Source organism: Protopterus annectens, chromosome 3.part1 (assembly GCF_019279795.1).
Source record: "Protopterus annectens isolate FY-2018-M chromosome 3.part1, PAN1.0, whole genome shotgun sequence".
Classification (NCBI taxonomy): Eukaryota; Metazoa; Chordata; order Ceratodontiformes; family Protopteridae; genus Protopterus; species Protopterus annectens.
The window spans coordinates 452,197,018-452,215,692 of record NC_056732.1 but is presented as its reverse complement, the minus strand read 5'-3'; the positions used below and the strand labels follow the sequence as shown (position 1 = coordinate 452,215,692).

The 18,675-nt window shown below is 39.5% G+C and overlaps 1 protein-coding gene across 8 annotated transcripts in view; it reads right to left on the bottom strand.

The window, feature by feature from the left end:
• Positions 1-18,675, bottom strand: part of NUB1 (negative regulator of ubiquitin like proteins 1) — a gene marked incomplete in the record, with an annotated part of 1,333,835 nt that overhangs the window by 1,011,001 nt on the left and 304,159 nt on the right. For all 8 annotated transcript variants that reach the window (XM_044066898.1, XM_044066904.1, XM_044066897.1 and 5 more), the window contains 1 exon segment: positions 7,063-7,121. In XM_044066898.1, the coding sequence (XP_043922833.1) occupies positions 7,063-7,121 (59 nt within the window).

Below are 18,675 nucleotides of genomic sequence, written 5' to 3'. Positions count from 1 at the left end.
TTTATTAAGGGACTGTATGGAGAAGGAGAGTTTAATATTGTTGAACATTTTAGGTATGAAGAGTAACAGTTTTGTTTTTTTTAGGGTTAAGGATGAGCTGGTTGTTGGAGAGCCACGTTTCAACTAAGTTAAAAGATGCCTGAGTAGCTGAGAAGAGCTTAGAGGGAGAGTTGGCAGTGGTGAGGACTCTAGAGTCATCTGTATATTGCACTAAAGATGACTGAGGACAGGAGGTATAGAGCTGATTAGTAAATATATTAAAAAGTAAATCTGTATTAATAATAAATAAATCTGTATTAATAAGGAAAGGAGGAAACCACCGGTATTAGTGACCACCACAGTTTATTATCCCTTTCATCTCGAAGAGACTTCATCAGAATAAATTAACCACACAGTTACAACATCTTATATATCATTAATTTATTCTGATGAAGTCTCTTCGAGACGAAAGCAATAATAAACTTTGGTGCTCGCTAATACTTGTGGTTTCCTCCTTTCCTTATTGTTCAACCAGTGTGGTGGATTTATTTTTATTGGTCTCTGTTTTGCTGTTCCATCCTTTGGGACTGTTTTTATTGGTTTCTATCTTTCCTGTGGATGGCTGGTTTGAACGAGGATCCCTTAATGGAAGTATCTATACATCCTACGCCGGGTATGTCTGATATAAGTGATGTGAACTTGCTTCTCTGTGCTTGTCTGTTCCATGAGGGACATGCAAAAGACTTTGGAAACTAATTGCTGTCAACTACACAAAGTGTTCCAACTAGAGTTTCTTCCCCGAGTTCAGAAGATGATAGTGTGGATATAGTCACTGAAAAAGTACCTGTTGTTAACCACCCTGAAATTCAAGGTTACTCCTTTTGTGACATTAAAGCAGTGTTAAACAGTGACTTTGATCCTTTTGACAGCTATGATTTTGTTTCAACTACATTTCCAAAAATTGGGAGAGATATGGAGGTTGAAAAAGAAGCCAAACATCATTTGACCTTATTAGAAAAATCCTTGAAGAGGTACAGGGCACTTGTAGTGGCAACAAAAGATTCTGATAAGTGCATACAGGTGGGTGTTGTACCCAAGGGCTTATGCTTTTTTAAATGCCCCAATGGTGTTTCATCTATCATCCATTTTTTTCTAATTAACATAATTTTTTCTAAAGCTGAACTAGATTTTTTTACAATTACTTGTCTGTAAGACAACAAATCTCTGAAATTAGAAACGAGATTGTCAAGACGGAATCCCCTTTTCAAAAGTTAATTTTAAAAATGCCGGCACTTAACAGAGATTACTCCACTATGCTAACGAGTATAGAGGAGTTTGAAAATGGGTTAGTTCAAAGAAAATTGAAAAAGCTAGAGAGAAACATTGACGCTTATAGTGCCAATTTAGCTTTTTTCTCACTTCTCTGAGGTGAAAAATGCACATTTTTCCTTATCTCGAACAGGCACTATTTGTCATCATGACAACCGTTTATTTCAACAGGGACCTTTGGCATCTAACCGAGATTTTATAAGGGATGACGTAAGCCGTGCGACTCCTGTTCCTCTTGGCAATTCCATGCAGCATGATGAAGAACAGGATGGTGTTCCATAAACTGACCAAGTTTATGCTGCGAATGATCTAGCAGATACATTTGAAGACCATGATAATGTTTCGGCTGCCCATGCCATTTCTGGGTCTATTTCTACTAATGCAAAAAAAGTCCCTTTAGAGAAGGGACAGTTGAAAGTACAGAACGAGATGGGGGAAGTCTCAATGTGCAAATCTTCGGTGAGAAACAAAGAGAAATACAACAATTGACTGTAAATTCTAAAAGTGTTTATAGTGGTGTTAAAAGTTACAGTTTATCTGACTATTTATTTAATAGTGATCATTTGTTTATACTAAGTTTGGGGCTTAATTTTATGGCCATGAAAAGTATGGATTTGGGGTGCACCTTACTAGATTTAAAGATGTTTTGTTGGAAACTGAATTTAAGCTATGTTTTCTCCGATGTTGAGATTGAAAGGCACACTTTTTGTAAATCTAGCACCATTTCTCCTCCATTATCCAACACTATTCGTGTGTTTGAAAGTTGCTGTGAAGAGGAGATTAGGAAATTGGGTATGTCCAAACCTAGTGTAAATTACTGTAACCTTACCAAGACTCAAATATTGGCCTTAAAAGAATTAAAGTGCCTTAATCAGCTCAGGTTCATGAAGGCTGATAGGTGGAAGGGGGGGGTTGGTTGTCTTAGAACAACATAAATATGTTCAAGCCATGGAGAGAATGTTAGACAATAAATCTGAGTATTTATTAATTGATTTTAATGTTCACAAGGCTTACCAGTCAATACGTATCCAATTATATGAGCTTTTTATGGATGGGTATATGACTTCAGACATGTATGAATTTATGTTGATAGAACATCCTTGTTTGGGGACCCTCTTTGGGAATTTTTTTTATCAGAGTGTCATGGCATTTCCTTGATATATTTAGAGAGTTCAATGCTATTTATTCCTTTGATCCTAGTAAGCATTTTCTGTTTATTATTGATATTCAATCGCTTTTTACAAACATACCACATGATGAAGGCATTAGTTTTGTTAGACAGTTTTTTGAAACCTGTTGTACATCTTTCGAATGATGACATCTTTGTTTTGTGTATGCTTTTGGAACTTCTGCCTAATAATAATTACTTTCTGCTTAATCAAAAAATTTATAAACAAATGAGAGGGGTAGCAATGGCATCAGCAGCAGCCCCTGCTGATGCCAATTTTGTGCTTGGCTGGTGGGAACAAAGTGTTTTGAAACCTATTTTGAATCAGCATAAAGTTTTTTATGTCAGTCAGATTTATGGACAATCTGTTTTTCATTTTAGAGGGCGGTATAGATCTAGTTACAGCTTTCGGTGACCGTATAAACAAGTCATCAGAATTTTTGAGATTTACTCTAGGAAGTGTTGGATTATCAGTTAATTTTTTAGACGTTACCCTGGCTTGGGATAATCAAGATTTTAAATTTAATAGTAGTGTTTATAGAAAAGAAACCTTTGTCAATGGATACCTACATTATTCAAGCAATCACTCTGCTTTTATGAAAAATAATATTCCCAAGGGACAATTTATACGTGCGTCTCATATGACATCAGATACTGACTTTGAACATGAAATTACATTTATTCAAGGGTTGTTTTTGGAGAGAGGATATCATTCTGAATTATTGGGTAAATTAGCTGACAAAATCAGGTGACGTAGATTCTCTGATTTTCCACCTATTTTATTGTATGGGTTTACCCCCCAAAAATCAAGTTCCTTTTGAAGAAACATATCATAATTTTAACACCATTCAGTGGAGGCCCGGGGAGAAAAGCTCCACAGTACAAAGTTACATTCCAGTGACAAAAAAAAACAAGAGTAAAAGTAAAATGCAAAGCTCTACAGAACAATGTTATATTCCAGTAAAAAAAAAAAAAAAAAAAAATGCTCAGCATAATGCATCCGAGGTTATCCAAGTGCAACTAACTCTGGGCAAAAACTGCAATCCAAATTGTAGCTTGTGACAGATCCCCCACCATGCCCCAGGATTCCCAATCCTCTTTTTGTGATGTACTGGAAAATATTAGGGTTCAACCAAACACCTTAATAATGGGTGATTTCAACTACCCCACCATTAACTGGGAAAACTACTCCTGTACCAACTCCTTCACTCAACGCTTTCTGGAATTCATAAACTCCAATGCCCTGAATCAACTTATCCACACCCCCACCAGAGGCAACAATATCCTAGATCTAGTCATTACCAAAATGAGTGACCGGTGTTCCACACCTGAAGTCAACGCCTCATTGGTCCGATCCGACCATAAGCTAATCACCCTAGATATCCACATCCTGCCCCCACCCCCCATTAAGGAAACCACGGTAAAATATTTCTCCAAAGCCAACTTCATGCTACTTAAGACAGAAGTGGTGAACTTCATGACACCCATGCAGATGGACAATACAGTTATGACTACTGAATCCTACACAATTGCACTTTATAAGCACTTGCACGACTGCATGGATCGTGCTATCCCAAACAGAACCAAGACGCTATCCTCCAAAAAAAGGAAGCCAATCTGGTGGTCCCCTGCCATAAACAAACTGTACAACAGAAGGAAGAAACTGTTACAAAAGAGAGTAAAATCCCGTGAGTGGAGGAGCTCCCTGGTCAGCCCCAGTAAGAAGCTGCGATCCCTCATAAAATCCTCCAAAGCTAGTTATGAAAACAAAATCGCCACTGATTCTAAAGACAACCACAAAGCATTCTATAGCTATGTCAAGAATCTCAATGGCAACACTCGGATCTGTTCTGAGTTACAGCATAATGGCACTAAATATACAGACCCAACTGATATTGCCAACATCCTGGCATATAGGTTCAGTGCTAACTTTACCCCCTCTCACCATCTAAAGGGCCCACTCTCTATACCGAAAGAATGCAAAGTTCTGTAATCACAGCTGCACAGGTAAAAAACACACTCTCCAATGCCAAGAACACAGCAACCATGGGACCAGACAACATCTCAGGCTGCGTTCTACAAGAACTATAGAATGAACTGGCACCCCACCTAAGTACCATGTTCAATCAGAGCCTCACCTCAGGCTTTGTGCCCACTGAATGGCGCAAAGTGAAGGTTATCCCACTCCACAAAGGGGGAGCCACCACAGACCCCGGGAACTACCGTTCCATTAGCCTGAGGAGCCTCGTCTGCAAGGCCATGGAACGTATCATCATGGAACTTACAAAGACATTGGTAATCTCCAAACTCTGGACATCACCCAGTTCGGGTTTGTGAAAGGCAGATCATGTCTCCTAAACCTGATAGACTTCTTTGAAGCAGTCACCCAAGCCGTAGACAAGGGTAAGCTGGTTCACACAGCCTATCTAGATCTTGCCAAGGCTTTAGACACCATCCCCCACTCTGGAATTATAAACTCACTAAACTAGGTATAAATCCCTATGTCACAAGATGGGTTGCCAACTGGCTCACTGACAGAACCCACACTGTGAAATTAGCAGACTCCAAAATCTGACTTCAGACCAGTGACAAGTGGAGTACCACATGGTTCAGTCCTGGGTCCTCTCCTGTTTGGTATCTACTTCTCTGAAGTACAGGCCAACACAAAAGGTCTTTGGCTAACGAAGTTCGCAGACTGCAAACTAGGAGCCATAATCGAAACTTCTAACGATGTGGACATCCTACAAAAGGGCCTCACTGAGACAGATGGCTGGTGTCAAAGCCATGGCCTCAAGCTCAATGCCTAAAAGTGCAATGTTATCCCCTTTGGTAAAAACTCTGTACCCATGAACTACAACACAGGTGGTAGTGTATTTAACACCGAAAGTGTGATAAGAGACCCTAGGACACAGGTGGACAACAGTCTCTCCTTTGATAATCACATCGCCACAGTAGTCAGGAAATACTTCTACATGGCACACCTCATCACAAAATGTTTCTCATCCAGAAAAAAGAGGTAATTGTTCCCCTCTACTCATCATTCATTAGACCCATTATAGAGTACAACGCCCCTTTTGGTATGTACCTCACAAGACATCTACAACAACTGGAAAGGTCGCAGAAATACTTCACAAAGAGGATTACCGGCCTCAAACAGATGCCCTATGCAGACCGTCTCAAAAAACTCCAGCTTTACTCCACTTTACCCAGAGCTGTTGGACATGCTTCACTTAAAGAAATCCCTCCGAGCTACATGCTCTAGGGACCTAAACCTTGTCACCACAATAAACAGAACATGCCGGAGGGATAGATTCCTATCCCAGAGACTTCCCATACTCTGGAATAAACTACCTATCTACATCAAACAAAGCACCTCATTAGCACTCAAGAAAAATCTTGATGATTGGATGGGAAATAGGAAATTCACCCCGGGGATCACTTCTGTGGCTCTGGTCGACAGTGGCACAGGAAAATCATTTTCTTGGGTGGCAAAAGCCAGGGTACCTTTTTGGCTGGGATTGTATAGGCCCTAGGGCCGATAGCCTAGTACCTACCTATGAAGTCTCTTCGAGACAAAAGCGATAATAAACTGTGGTGTTTGCTAATACCAGTGGTTTCCTCCTTTCCTTATTATTCAACTAGTCTGGTGGATTTATTTTTATTGGTGTCATTTTGCTGCTCCATCCTTTGGAACTGTTGCTTTTATTCATAAATCTGTATTGTTTGAAGTAAAAATCAGACTGGACACCCCCACAGAAGCAAACCCAAAAAATTCTCCAAAGCAAACTTCAGCCTACTAAGCAAGGGTATAAAAAGCTTCAAACCCCTGCTAACACGACCAACGACTCCTATGCAGAGGAGTACACAAATGCCCAGTATAGACATTTAAACTGTACAGACTCGCCTGTACCTGTAAGGATCAAAACCAAGTCTTTCCGAAGAAACAGGCCACCCTGGTAGACCGCAAGTATAAACAGGTTACATAACAAAAGGAAGAAACTGTTATCCAAGAATAAGAAGGAACTTACTAGAGGAAGAATACCATTCACAGCTTTTACAAGCAAATTAGATATCTTGTAACATCCTCTAAAGCCAATTACGACACTAAATTAGTATCCCTACCTGAAGACAATCATAAGGCTTTCTTTAGCTATGTCCAGAATCTTAAAAGGAATGCCCAGCTATGTGCCAAACTTGACTGTGGACGGTACTACTCACACTGAACTTGAAGAAATTGCCAACCTGCTGGCGGGCAGATTTGGAGCAAATTTCATCCCCCTGTCCCCACCCGATACATCCCAAAAGCATCCCTGTCACCAGTCCACTACCTAGCATCTCCATACAGCAGGTAATACTGCACTCTCCAAGGCAGAAAACACAGCCTCCATGGGACCAGATAACATCCCAGGCTGCTTACTAAACATTATTAGGAAATGATTCTGTTACAGAGTGTATTACTATGATAAATGTTTTCCTACAGCAGTAAAGAAAAAAAAACACATACTAAAACGATGGTTGTAAAATATGGGTTTCTAAACACAGAGCACGATGCAGTTAAAGTAAAACATTCCCAGCAATTAACTTACTTAGATATTAATTGTTTGCCAGTGATGTTCATTTCAGTGCTTAATGTTTTCTTTCGGTCCTGTTGGAAACAAAAAAAATAAATAAAAATGTAAACATATTTTAGCCTTTTTTAAATTCCAGTAATGTCTTTCAATACATGCAATATTATCTTCTGATAGCTGCCTTCATAAAAAATGGCCTCTGACTCTCTATCTTACCCCATCTCCATCCTAATCAACCGCTCCATACAGGAATCCTATATTCCCAAACTCTGGAAAATATCTTATATTATTCCTCTTCATAAAGGGGGCAACTCCTATGACTTCTCAAACTACTAACCCATTGCCATCTTATGCCCCCTGTCTAAAATTCTAGAGAAATGCATCCATTTGCAAGTCATGAAATTCCTGAACACACATCAGCTCCTCTATACCACACAGCATAGCTTCCGCCCTCATCACAGCACAACCACTGCTCTTCTTTCATTCTCTAATCTAGTTAGCCTTCACAGGAACAACAACAAATATACATCAGCCATTTTCTTGGCCCTCAAAGGCATTTGACATGGTCTCTCACTCCATTCTGCTAGATTCTCTAGCCTCACTATCTTTCACCCCATCTACAATAGCCTGGTTCAGAAGCTACCTATCTGACAGGCAACAATCTGTCCAATGGCAAGGAGCACTATTGCCCCAATTTCCAACTACCATAGGAGTCCCACAAGGCTCTATACTGGGCCCACTTCTCTTTTCTACTTTCACAAACAACCTAAATAGCTCGACCCAGCATGGCACACTTATTCAATATGCAGCGTATTCAGCCCTGATCTGCACTGCCTCATCTCCAAGCATTCTACAGCAACTTACCCAGGAAACCTTTAACTCTGTAGAAAAATGGATCGCAGGTATCCAGTTAATCCTAAACCCCAGTAAGACAAGACAAAACTACTATTATTTTCCCCTAATAAATCAAAAGCTCTCCTCTCCTTTTCCATCACCTCTAAAACGGCACTACCATCTCCCCTACTGACCACACCAAACCTCTTGGTATTGAAATTGACAATCTTCACTTTGATATCCACATCTCACAAACCATCAAATTGGTTCACAAAACAATGGGTGCACTATATAGGCACAAAAACTCTCACACCAAGCAAGAGTCACCCTTGCCCAGAGTCACCTTCTGTCCACACTACTGTATGCAGCACCTATTTTCACCCATATTAGAAAAAAACTGACCTAAACAAGCTAGAATCCTGTTACAATATGATAGCCAAGTTTGCTACAAACTCCAGTTACAGACCACATCTCTGTGTTGCACTAAAAGAACTAAAATGGCTAGAGTTACCACAACTACTTAACTACCACCAGCTAGTTACTGCATACAACATCCTTAAGTACCCTGAAAAAAACCCATCTATATCCAATCTTCTTACCCATTACAGTGCAAATCGGCATCTCCGATCTAGTGACAACTCTCTCCTCTGCATCTCCAGGGCAAACAATACTGCAGGCAAAGCGCTCTTTTCCCACGCTGTTGCTAAAAACTGGAATTCCCTCCCCCATTCTCTGACCACTGCCTCTACCACCCCACAATTCAAAATCTCCCTCAAATCACATTTACTAAACACCTGGTTATGCCCTTGCATCACTTAACCTTTACTTTCCTGCCCCCCCCCCATCTTTTTCCAACTTCCAAGCTACTCACTTTAACCCTCTACAGTAATAAACCCAGCCAATAACTCTGGCTATTAGTTGCTACTTGTCATAGCGGGCAATTGCTCCTCTTTTTGTCACAATCATTATACACCTGCACATTAAATGGAATTCCTGACTATTTCTCCTGGAAAATGTCTTTTTCCAATTTATTTTATATATTTTCAGTGTTTGTCTGGCAAAATGTCTTAACTCCATGTTGCTTGTTTTTTTTTTGTTTGTTTTTTTTTTTGTAACAATGTCTCGGAGCTTTTCTCCTCGGGCCTCAGCTATAAATGGACCTGGTCCAGTTGGAATTTCCTGGTTAACAAATGTAAATAAATAAATAAATAAATAGCATCTCTGGGGTTTAGTTATCTTACCTGATACTTACAAGATCTATAGGGGAGTCAACAAAAGGTGCTTCCTTACTACAGCACATCTCCTTAATGGTTGAAATTAAAGTCGTTAATGTGAGGTAGCCATGAAAACAGTAGATTTTCAAACAGCAAAACTCATACAAGAATAAATTAAGGAATGACCACCTGCAAAGGTTAGCATCATTCTTTGGTCAGCATTTTCTCAGCAGCTGAATATTCTCTCATGTGCATGGTGATAACAAATAAGGGGAACCAAGGCTCAAAGGTAGGATTCCTTTTACTTTCTTCTGTTAACAAAGCAGCCCCCAAAGGAGTACTCAGAATTGTGAAAAATACAACAGTACAATAAAATCATTTACAGAAGCAATAAATTATCAAGCTACTAGATAAAGTATAATTGTGTACATAAACTTACCATAATAGTATATATTCAAATGATCACTGCTGCAGTAGCCTTAACTATAAGGGTAGTGCTGCACTCCTGAGTGTACAGTCCTTCAAATGAGACATTAAACCAAGGCCCCATCTGCTCGAGTTGGTGGTAGCACAAGTGGATGTAAAAGATCTCAGGACACCTATGGAAAGTAGTATAAATACCATATCAGGTCTCCCTTGAAGAGAGGCTGCTAACCTAGTAGGATTAACCCAGTCAAAAAAGCATAAATAAATAAAAAATTAATATTATTTAGATCCTGCTAAGGACTGAACAGCCAGCCAGCTTCCAAAGCTTTCAGGGCACATTCCATATGCACAAACCATCAGTCAACTAAGGTGCAGCTGACTAAAAGTCAGTTTGGGTGCCAAGTCCTTCAGATTTCATGCCAACTGAAAGATGGAGGCTAAAGTCCTGATAAGGACAATGTTAGGAAAATTTTAAAAAGGACCATGCCATGACATAAAAGGCATACAAAAATAAGGGGAATGGAGGTAGGGAGGGAGCAGATACTCCAGGAGTGATCATTCAAACATCCGCTGTTATAGTACCATGTTCATCATATGGATCACTGCTGCTGTAGTTTTAGCTAAATGGGTAGAACACTACAGCTCAGATTGACTGGGAGGAGGAAGGATGAGGGTCCAGGAGCCCTTGTAGAATGGTTCTCACAAAGCCTGTCCTAGACCTGGAGAAGGAATCTAGTTTGTAGTGCTTAGTGAAAGTGTGCACAGAGGACCAAGTTGATGCTTCTAGAATACTTCTAAAACCCAGCTCTTTCCAAAAAGCCACAGATGAAGCCAAGGCACTGGTAGAATGTGCCTTGACACTGCCTAGAATTGATCTGTTGTGCTGGGTATATTAAAAGATAATTGCTTGAGACAACCATTTGGAAATAAGTCTGTTCGATACAAATTGTCATTTTTTCTTACCTCCACAAGAAATTAACAACTGCTCAAAGTTCCTGAAAGATTTAGCTTTATCAAGATTGTATCAGAGTTGGCTGTGGGCATTCTAAGATATGGAGTATAATGTAATGTCTTTCGGCTTTTCCCCGGTTAGGGGTCACCACAGTGGAACACCGGTCCGCTTAGGACTGGCAATAAATTTTTACTGTGCCGAGGTGCCAGCCCAACGCCCAACCTTCAGCGAAGGCACACCCATTAGATATGGAGTATCTTACTTCATTTTCAAGTTCTGGAAAGAAGAGAAAGAGCGATAGCTTGTCGGATATCACTTTAGGCATAAATGAAGGATTAGTTCTCAAGTAAGGTTGCCACCTGTCCAGTTACCAGTGGGACACTCAGGGATTTGATTAAAAGATCCAATCTCCAGCTGTATAAAGCACTGGGACTAAAAAATCCTGCTTTGCTGTGGCACTGAATTGCAGTAGAAAAAGACAGACTTGCTTCCAGCTTTACCATGGAGCTTCAGCTATGTCACCAACCCAGACCTACAAGCAGAGCTGTTTCAAGTTAAGTCTGGGTTGAACTCATGCAGCGATTAGCTGTAATACATGAAGAGTGTGAGGCAGAAAGAACCCTAGAAAGCTTGTTGCTATCAGCACTTCTACAGCCAAGGAAGCTTTTTTTTTTTTTTAAAAAGACATTTGCTTTTTGATCAAGGAGCCAAAAGGGAAGCTAGCCAGCCATTCCAGCAAGCCAGCAGGACTGCCACCTATTAAGCAGACCAAAGTGGGACATGGGGTGTGGCCAATATGATACTGGCCACAGGGTCTATATTATAACATCGAATGCTTAAAAAAGTGAACGGTGAATAATCAAACCCATGTAAGCAAAAGCTTACAATCTCGAAAGCTCAGAACAGCGTTTTTTTTTTCCAAGGAAAAAAAATCGCTATTCCAAAAAAAAATGTTAATACTTAAAGTGGGGGACTTCGCCCCCACACCCCCCAATGTGGGGGGCTGTGCCCCCTTACACCCCCTACTTAAATATACCAACTCTGAGATCGCACTACAGTGCCAAAAACAGCAAAGTAATGGGAAAGAATTTGCTTAAAAGCTGCTTCGCTATTTTACCTTTTTGTTGTTTTAAGTTCGACCAAGATGCATTCGATATAATGCATCTTCGGTCATCTAATAGGAACCCTGGCCACACCCTCTACCTATGAAATCACCACAGGAGTGGTGAAGGAGATGCAGTTATGGGTACAACAGTTTGAAGATATTACAACATACTGAAATCTCACAAACCATTTAAATTTTGTCTATAACACTAAAAGCAAATCATTACTGCAAAAACACAAACATATTACTCAGCCATAACAGTAAGTAAACTTTACTAAAAAAAACAAACACTACTCATATTAAACAGACGAGTATGTTTATTTAAAAAGGGAAAAAAAAAAAAAGCTCTAAATTTTACGTGTTACATTAACCATAACTATTCTGAAAAAGAAAATTAAAAATCTACATACTGCAAACAAGCACAATACATTTTTTAAACGTATATAATTAGAGTATGTTTACTGAAAATTAAAGCAAAAAACTCTAAAATTCTACTCATTATACTGACCAAAAATATTTTAAACAAGAAAACTGAAACATCTACTTACTACAAACTACAAACAAACTAGAAGAAATCAGTTATTTCTTTTTAAATGTGTATTTTGCTTTTCTATAATGTTTTAAATCTGTTGTGATCTGACCTGGGCAGGTTCATCAGCAACTTCATAGAAGTCCAAAAGTCCATCCACCACCCCCTTCGTCTTTGGAAAAGTACCACACAATAAGTGGAAATAATTTTATGTTTCCCTTGACAGAAGCATCCAATCATATGGTAAAAAAGTGCCTGGTTTCTACAGGTCATGCAGGAGGTATTCCAATGAGTGCGGTCCCAAAACATTTTCAACAATGGCTTGAACCTTGGTACTTCCACCAAACAGTTTCTTGGTAATGCTAAAGTCACTGCAAAACTGGCTGGCCAATTTTCTGCACAGTCCAAAATACTAGAGGAGATTAACTACATGGGATACCTCAATAGGCTTCTGCTGCAATGATCTTAAGTTCTGGTCCTTCAAGGTTTGTGTTCCTTGCCCATTTTGTCATAAAGTGACTTGGTTTTGCTTGTAGAACAGCAGTCTTATGTTGGTCAGTTGCCTCATGTCATGTGATACTTTCTTCCACCAGGGGTGACTAGAAATTCCTTTTTGCAATACCTGCAGAATGTTTTCAGGTCACTGCATTTCTTGATCCAAAGTCTGTTTACCAGACATCCTGCCATTTGCCCATTCTCTTACTGGCAGTAGACTGTGATAAAGCTGCTGCCCTCTTCACTCTTTAATATGTACTTACCTAAAACACGGTGATCAGAACTGTTAGTAGGATGCAGTAACATAGCAAAACTGGCAAGGAATCCAGGGAAACTCAAGCTTTTTTTTTTTTTTTTTTTTTTTAATTATTATTAACATTCTTTGTACAAGAGTGAATGGGGTCATGGGGAGAACATTGGAAATATGGATGCTTTTTTGGATTGCATCAAATTGACTAAGCTGAGCTCCAACCAGGTAGATAACCTGTAGAGATCTTTATATACAATGAGGCTGTCAATGTTACAAACCAAGCTGTGGAAAAGATGTCCCAGGGCTCAAAAGAGATACTGGTAGAAATACTGGGAGGGAGTTAAAGTCTGCTGCAGCAATACAGACAGCTCTTTAATGTGACAAAGCAAACTTGGAAATTCCAGATTCACAGAAAGAAGCTGCAACGACAGTGATTCTAAAATAAAGGACGGATCTCCTCTGACTCTCCACCTACAGACCTATCCTAGTTTAAATTCATGACTGTATGATAATCATGATGAGCAAAAGAATTATCTATCTTTATCTTCTTCTTTCGGCTTTTCCCGGTTAGGGGTCACCACAGTGGATCACCTGTCCGCTCATGATTGGCAGTGGAGTTTTATGGTGTTGAGTTGCCAGCCTGGCACCCAACCTTCCATGGAAGGCACACACATGCACACACTCACGCCTAGGGCCAATTTAGAGTATCCAATCCACCTACAGCATGTCTTTGGGATGTGGGAGGAAACCAGAGCACCAGGAGGAAACCTACACGGCCACAGGGAGGACATGCAGACTCCGTACAGAAGGCACTCCAGCCAAGGATCAAACCGGATAACCTCTTGCTGTGAGGTAAGCATAATTCATCTACACCAATGTCTGTGGGATACCAATATATTGTTTAATAACTTTGAAAAAGTCATAAAAGAAAGGGGACGAAAGTAGCAGCATGGTCTTCAACCAATTAATTGATTCCAATGAGTCAAGATCCAAGCTGCTAGAATTTTAGCTATCTGTTGACATGGTTCAAACAACTATGTTTCATAAGCCAGTGAATGTTGCGAGGAGTAGTCATCAGGCTTTGGGAATTCAGAATAATTAGTAAAAGTGCAGGATGGTGAATTTCTCCCTGATGCAACAGATGAATCAGAGAAGACCTCAATACTTTAGTAGATTACCTTTATTAAGCAACTATTTTGACTTGCTGCATGCTAACAGAAATGGGGATTTTGCTGGACTACCAACAGCAGCAGTTTCGGTGAATACAGTTACATTAACTGCAGTAGTTATAGTAAGTGCAGGGAGACCATGTGCCTAGCAGGAAAAGTTGAAACAAACATACTCCAACTTACATTTAATTATTTTTTTTTTTTTGTTTACTAGGACAGAACACTAATCAAGACTATGACAATTTGCAGTCTCAGCCTGAGTTGTTGTGTCTTTCGGCTGTTCCCGGTTAGGGGTCGCCACAGCTGAACTCTGGTCCGCTAATGATTGGCAGTTGATTTTTACGTGCTGAGTTGCCGGCCCTAACGCACAACCTTCAACGAAGGTACGCCCATTCACGCATGTCTCCACAGAAGACACTCTAGCTGAGAATCGAACGGGCAACGTCTTGCTGTGAGGTGACAACGCTGTCTCAGCCTGAGTAACAAGTTAAAAAAACAGTATCTAGTTTATAGGTTCAGAGATTAGTACTAGGCTAACTGCCCTCATGGGCAATTTTAAGCCTAGCCAATTACCCAATGTGAGAATCAAACCCTGCACCTTGTGTTTCTAAGGTAAGCACCTTAACCAGTACACCAACCTAGTGAATGGTACAACCTGTAAATATACAGATAATATAAAGAAAAACATCTGGCAATAGAAAAAAGTGTCACTAGAGCACTAAAGAAAATAAACAACTGGCAATAGAAAAAAAAATCACTAGAACACAAAAGGAGCCAACATCATTTAAAAGAGTTTATAGATCAAAAAGTGGTATTAAACTAGTAAGAGTACACGCTAAGCTGGATTTAGTCAGCTCTACTACATACACATTTACACAATAGGTTAGAAAGGAAGTATGTTGCAGGTTAATGTGAAGCAGCATACCTCTTAACCTCTTAGAGCAAGAAATCTGGACAAAGCCATAAATAAAACTGGGTCGAAAACCCCAAAATAGGGACATGTATATTTACAAAAAAGTTTGTAAAAGATGATTAACTGCAGGAGATCCATGCAAACGTTTATTATGGGGTCTCATTTTTCCTCATTAATCAACATCTGCTCAAAAGTAAAACCAAAGTTTAATTCCTATTAATTTAAAAATGGATATGAGCAGTGTACTCGCACCTAAACTCTGGCAACCTAATATCACAGAAGTGAATATGTACATCAAATTTCTTCTACAATTCAAGCAATTCTTGCTTGAGCAAAATCAATGCAAAATTTAATACCACATGATATACAACCTAATGACAACAGCTTCTTCCTTCAGCTGTCATTCTGACATACTTCTCCTTCACATACCCCTCAACTATGCACTACTTTGCCTAAGTGATTCTCCCTGCCTAATTTCCTAACTAATGTTATGTTCCTCCACATATATAAATTCAACCATATATTTGTCTATATTCAAGTGTTTAAAGTCTTGTTTTACTTGATACTATGTATATATTTGTGTTTTTGCATTTTTATCCTGTTAAAAATGTTAACACTCTTTTTTTTGTCAATTTTCTTTATAATTTCTATTACTTGTTGTGATAACTTGTATGTAAGCTTAGAATGGAGCTTTTCTCCCCGGGTCTCAGCTGAAAAGGGCCACTGTCCCAATCGGACCATCCCAGTAAACAAAAGAAAAATAAATAAAAATAAAACTGTACAGATTTTTATAGAATGTCCAGATTTTTGCCTCCTATTTTTGGTCCGTTTTTCATAAAATTGTGGTTTTCTGGCAAATGTATGGCAAATCATTAAAGAATGAATTTAGAAAATAACGAGACATTTGAGTTTCAGACTTCATACCCTTCAGCAAATTCATGCTAATGCAAAACCTGTTATTGTATCAAATGTATAAGTTTGTAAGAGCAATATTTAAAAATTGTCCCTATCTTGGGGCTTTTGTTCCACTTTTATTTATAGCTTTGACCAGATTTCTTACTCTAAAGAGATAAAACAGGCATTCACCCAACACACGACCTTTCCACTGTACACCTCAGGGAAAGCTGTATAAAGTCTGTGGCTAGGGTGATAAAATTTCAGAACTTTCATTTTTTTGTGCTCTTTCTTGTGGGCTTCCATTGAGAGACATTCAGCTGGCGCTTCTTGAAGGCTGGACAAATAAATACTTTATTAGGAAATACTTTCCATGTTACTGTTTTGTGGAGAAACCTTTACCTTTTCTTTCAGAAATTTAAGGCTATAACTGGCTGGTGATTTTAGTAGTTGCCACTAAAATTTTACCTCACATTTCACATTTTTACTCTGGGATCCCTGCTGGAGTATACCTGTCAATTTATTATTATTTGTGAGAAAAAGCTTGATGTTTCAGTCAAAATTGGTTGCCAAGGGTTAAAACTTGTGGTTCTAGGGTTGTCACTAAACAATTTTCTCTCAAAAAGCTTATTTTTCCAGTCAGGTTGTTTCACCAACTCTCCTAAATTCAGCTACCCACTTGTAATACATCTTATTCGGTACACAGAAGGTACTGATTCTCTGTAGAGATTCCCTTTCCAAAGTATAATTTTTTTGTGAGGAAGAATGTATCTTTTCCATAAAAATTGCTGCTAGGGGCTGATGCTAATGTGTTTCGTAGTCATCATTAAAAAAAAATTTACCTTGAAAGAGGCTGGGGCTAATGTACTTGGTGATTGTCACTAAAAACTTTTATCTCAAAACTAAGTTTTTAGTCAGTGGTAAGACAGACCCTCGAGGCTCCACTATCCATGCAGCAAGGACATTGACCTGGATCCCAAAATCCTGCTTAGTAATTTAGCTCTTTCACCGTCTGCTCCTTGCATTTCACTTATCCAGCTCAGTCCTTTCAAAAAACGAGCATAACACTTTTTCCTAACCTATACAACTTAAATAAATACACTATTTATATCTGCCCCCCTTTTAAATCTTAGTAGTCCATCCACGTTAGCAAGCCAGTATCCTTGACCAGACCCATGAATGGTATTCACAGACCTATGATGTCTGTGCATCGGCTACATGATAGCGTCACATAACAGTGCTGTGTAGTTCAGAGAAGTGACAAAACCTAAAAACATACACATATGCAGTACTGCCACCCTGAAAGACTTAGCATGACATGAATGTGCAACATTTACATAAGGCCTGCCAGTACACTTCCGGATGACCCAAACCATACAAGCCTTTGAATGAGAAAAAGTCTACTCACACAAAATGAATTGTCTAGACAGCTAAACTGAAGATATCATGCCAGTGACAGAACAGTGTTCCAACTCATTATGTCACCTCTGGTGACTGCCCTCACTGCTATGTACTGATAAGCTGTAAAGTGCTACACCCCATACTTGAATGCATCAGATGAAAACAAGTATGTGTTGTCCCAATCCAGTATAACACTGCCATCACCTTGTCAAATGTCCACAACAGTACGCACAGGGTATGGCCAGTGTGTTGCTGTCACATTTTAGGTCTATGCAAATGTCTGACAAAATGGTGAGGCTCAGTTAAACATTAAAGGGTAATGTAGCCATAATGACTTATTGGAGCGGCCACGGTGGTGCAGCGGTTAGCGTTGCCGCCTCACAGCAAGAGGTTCTCCGGTTTGATTCTCGCCTGGGGTGCCTTCTGTGTGGAGTCTGCATGTCCTCCCTGTGGTCATGTGGGTTTCCTCCGGGTGTTCCAGTTTCCTCCCACATCCCAAAGACATGCAGTAGGTGAAATGGACACTCTAAATTGGCCCTAGGCGTGAGTATGTGCGTGTGTGTGCTTTCTGTGGAAGGACGGGCGCCGGGCTGGCAACTCGACACCGTAAAACTCCAGTGCCAATCATGAGCAGACAGATGATCCACTGTGGTGACGCCTAACTGGGAAAAGCTGAAAGAAGAAGAAGAAGGCATCCATTTCTACTACTCACTTTAAATAAACTCTGAAGCCATAAACTCTAGGCAAACTTCCCATTTTTTTGTCTTTACCCTTTTTATCTTGTGAATGTGTATGTCCCTCCTGTTGTCTGTATTCCTTCACAGCTTTCACTAACTCTGTTCTCTTGAGCTGCTCTGTCTGTTTCCATAACCTGGTGATCATCTTTTTTTAACCACTAACAATATCGCTTTTTAAATGTTTTTGCTCTTTTCCTTTCTTCAAGTTATATCTGCACCCAAGAACTGTGTGAAGTCTTTTATTCAGGTCCTTTTTCCTCCATGAAAGTTACTGTCCTATCCATTTCTGCTTTAAATAGTCATTTTGGAACACTCCCAAAATGTGTACAACCAATCTATAGCACCCTCCTCGCATCTCAAGCAGTTTGTACTCACTCCAGGATACATCCTACCTAGTTCGCTCTGGAGTTCAAAATTATTTATGCAAACACTTCTCTCCAATTGTCCTGAACTTCCTTAATTTTATATTACCCCATAATGCTCTCCATAATCTTACCTAATGTTGTTGTTCTACTAATATTGTACTATTCAGAGCTTCTGCTCACTTAGCAATCATTTCAATAGCTTTTGGTCTTTTTAAATCTCTAATTGCATCATGCAAACAAGTTAATGCACCTAACTCATTAATCCTTTTCCCCTCCAACCCAGTAACTAATTTATACATTTGGACCATTTTAAATCTCTAATTGCCCATTTTATGAAATATTTTCTA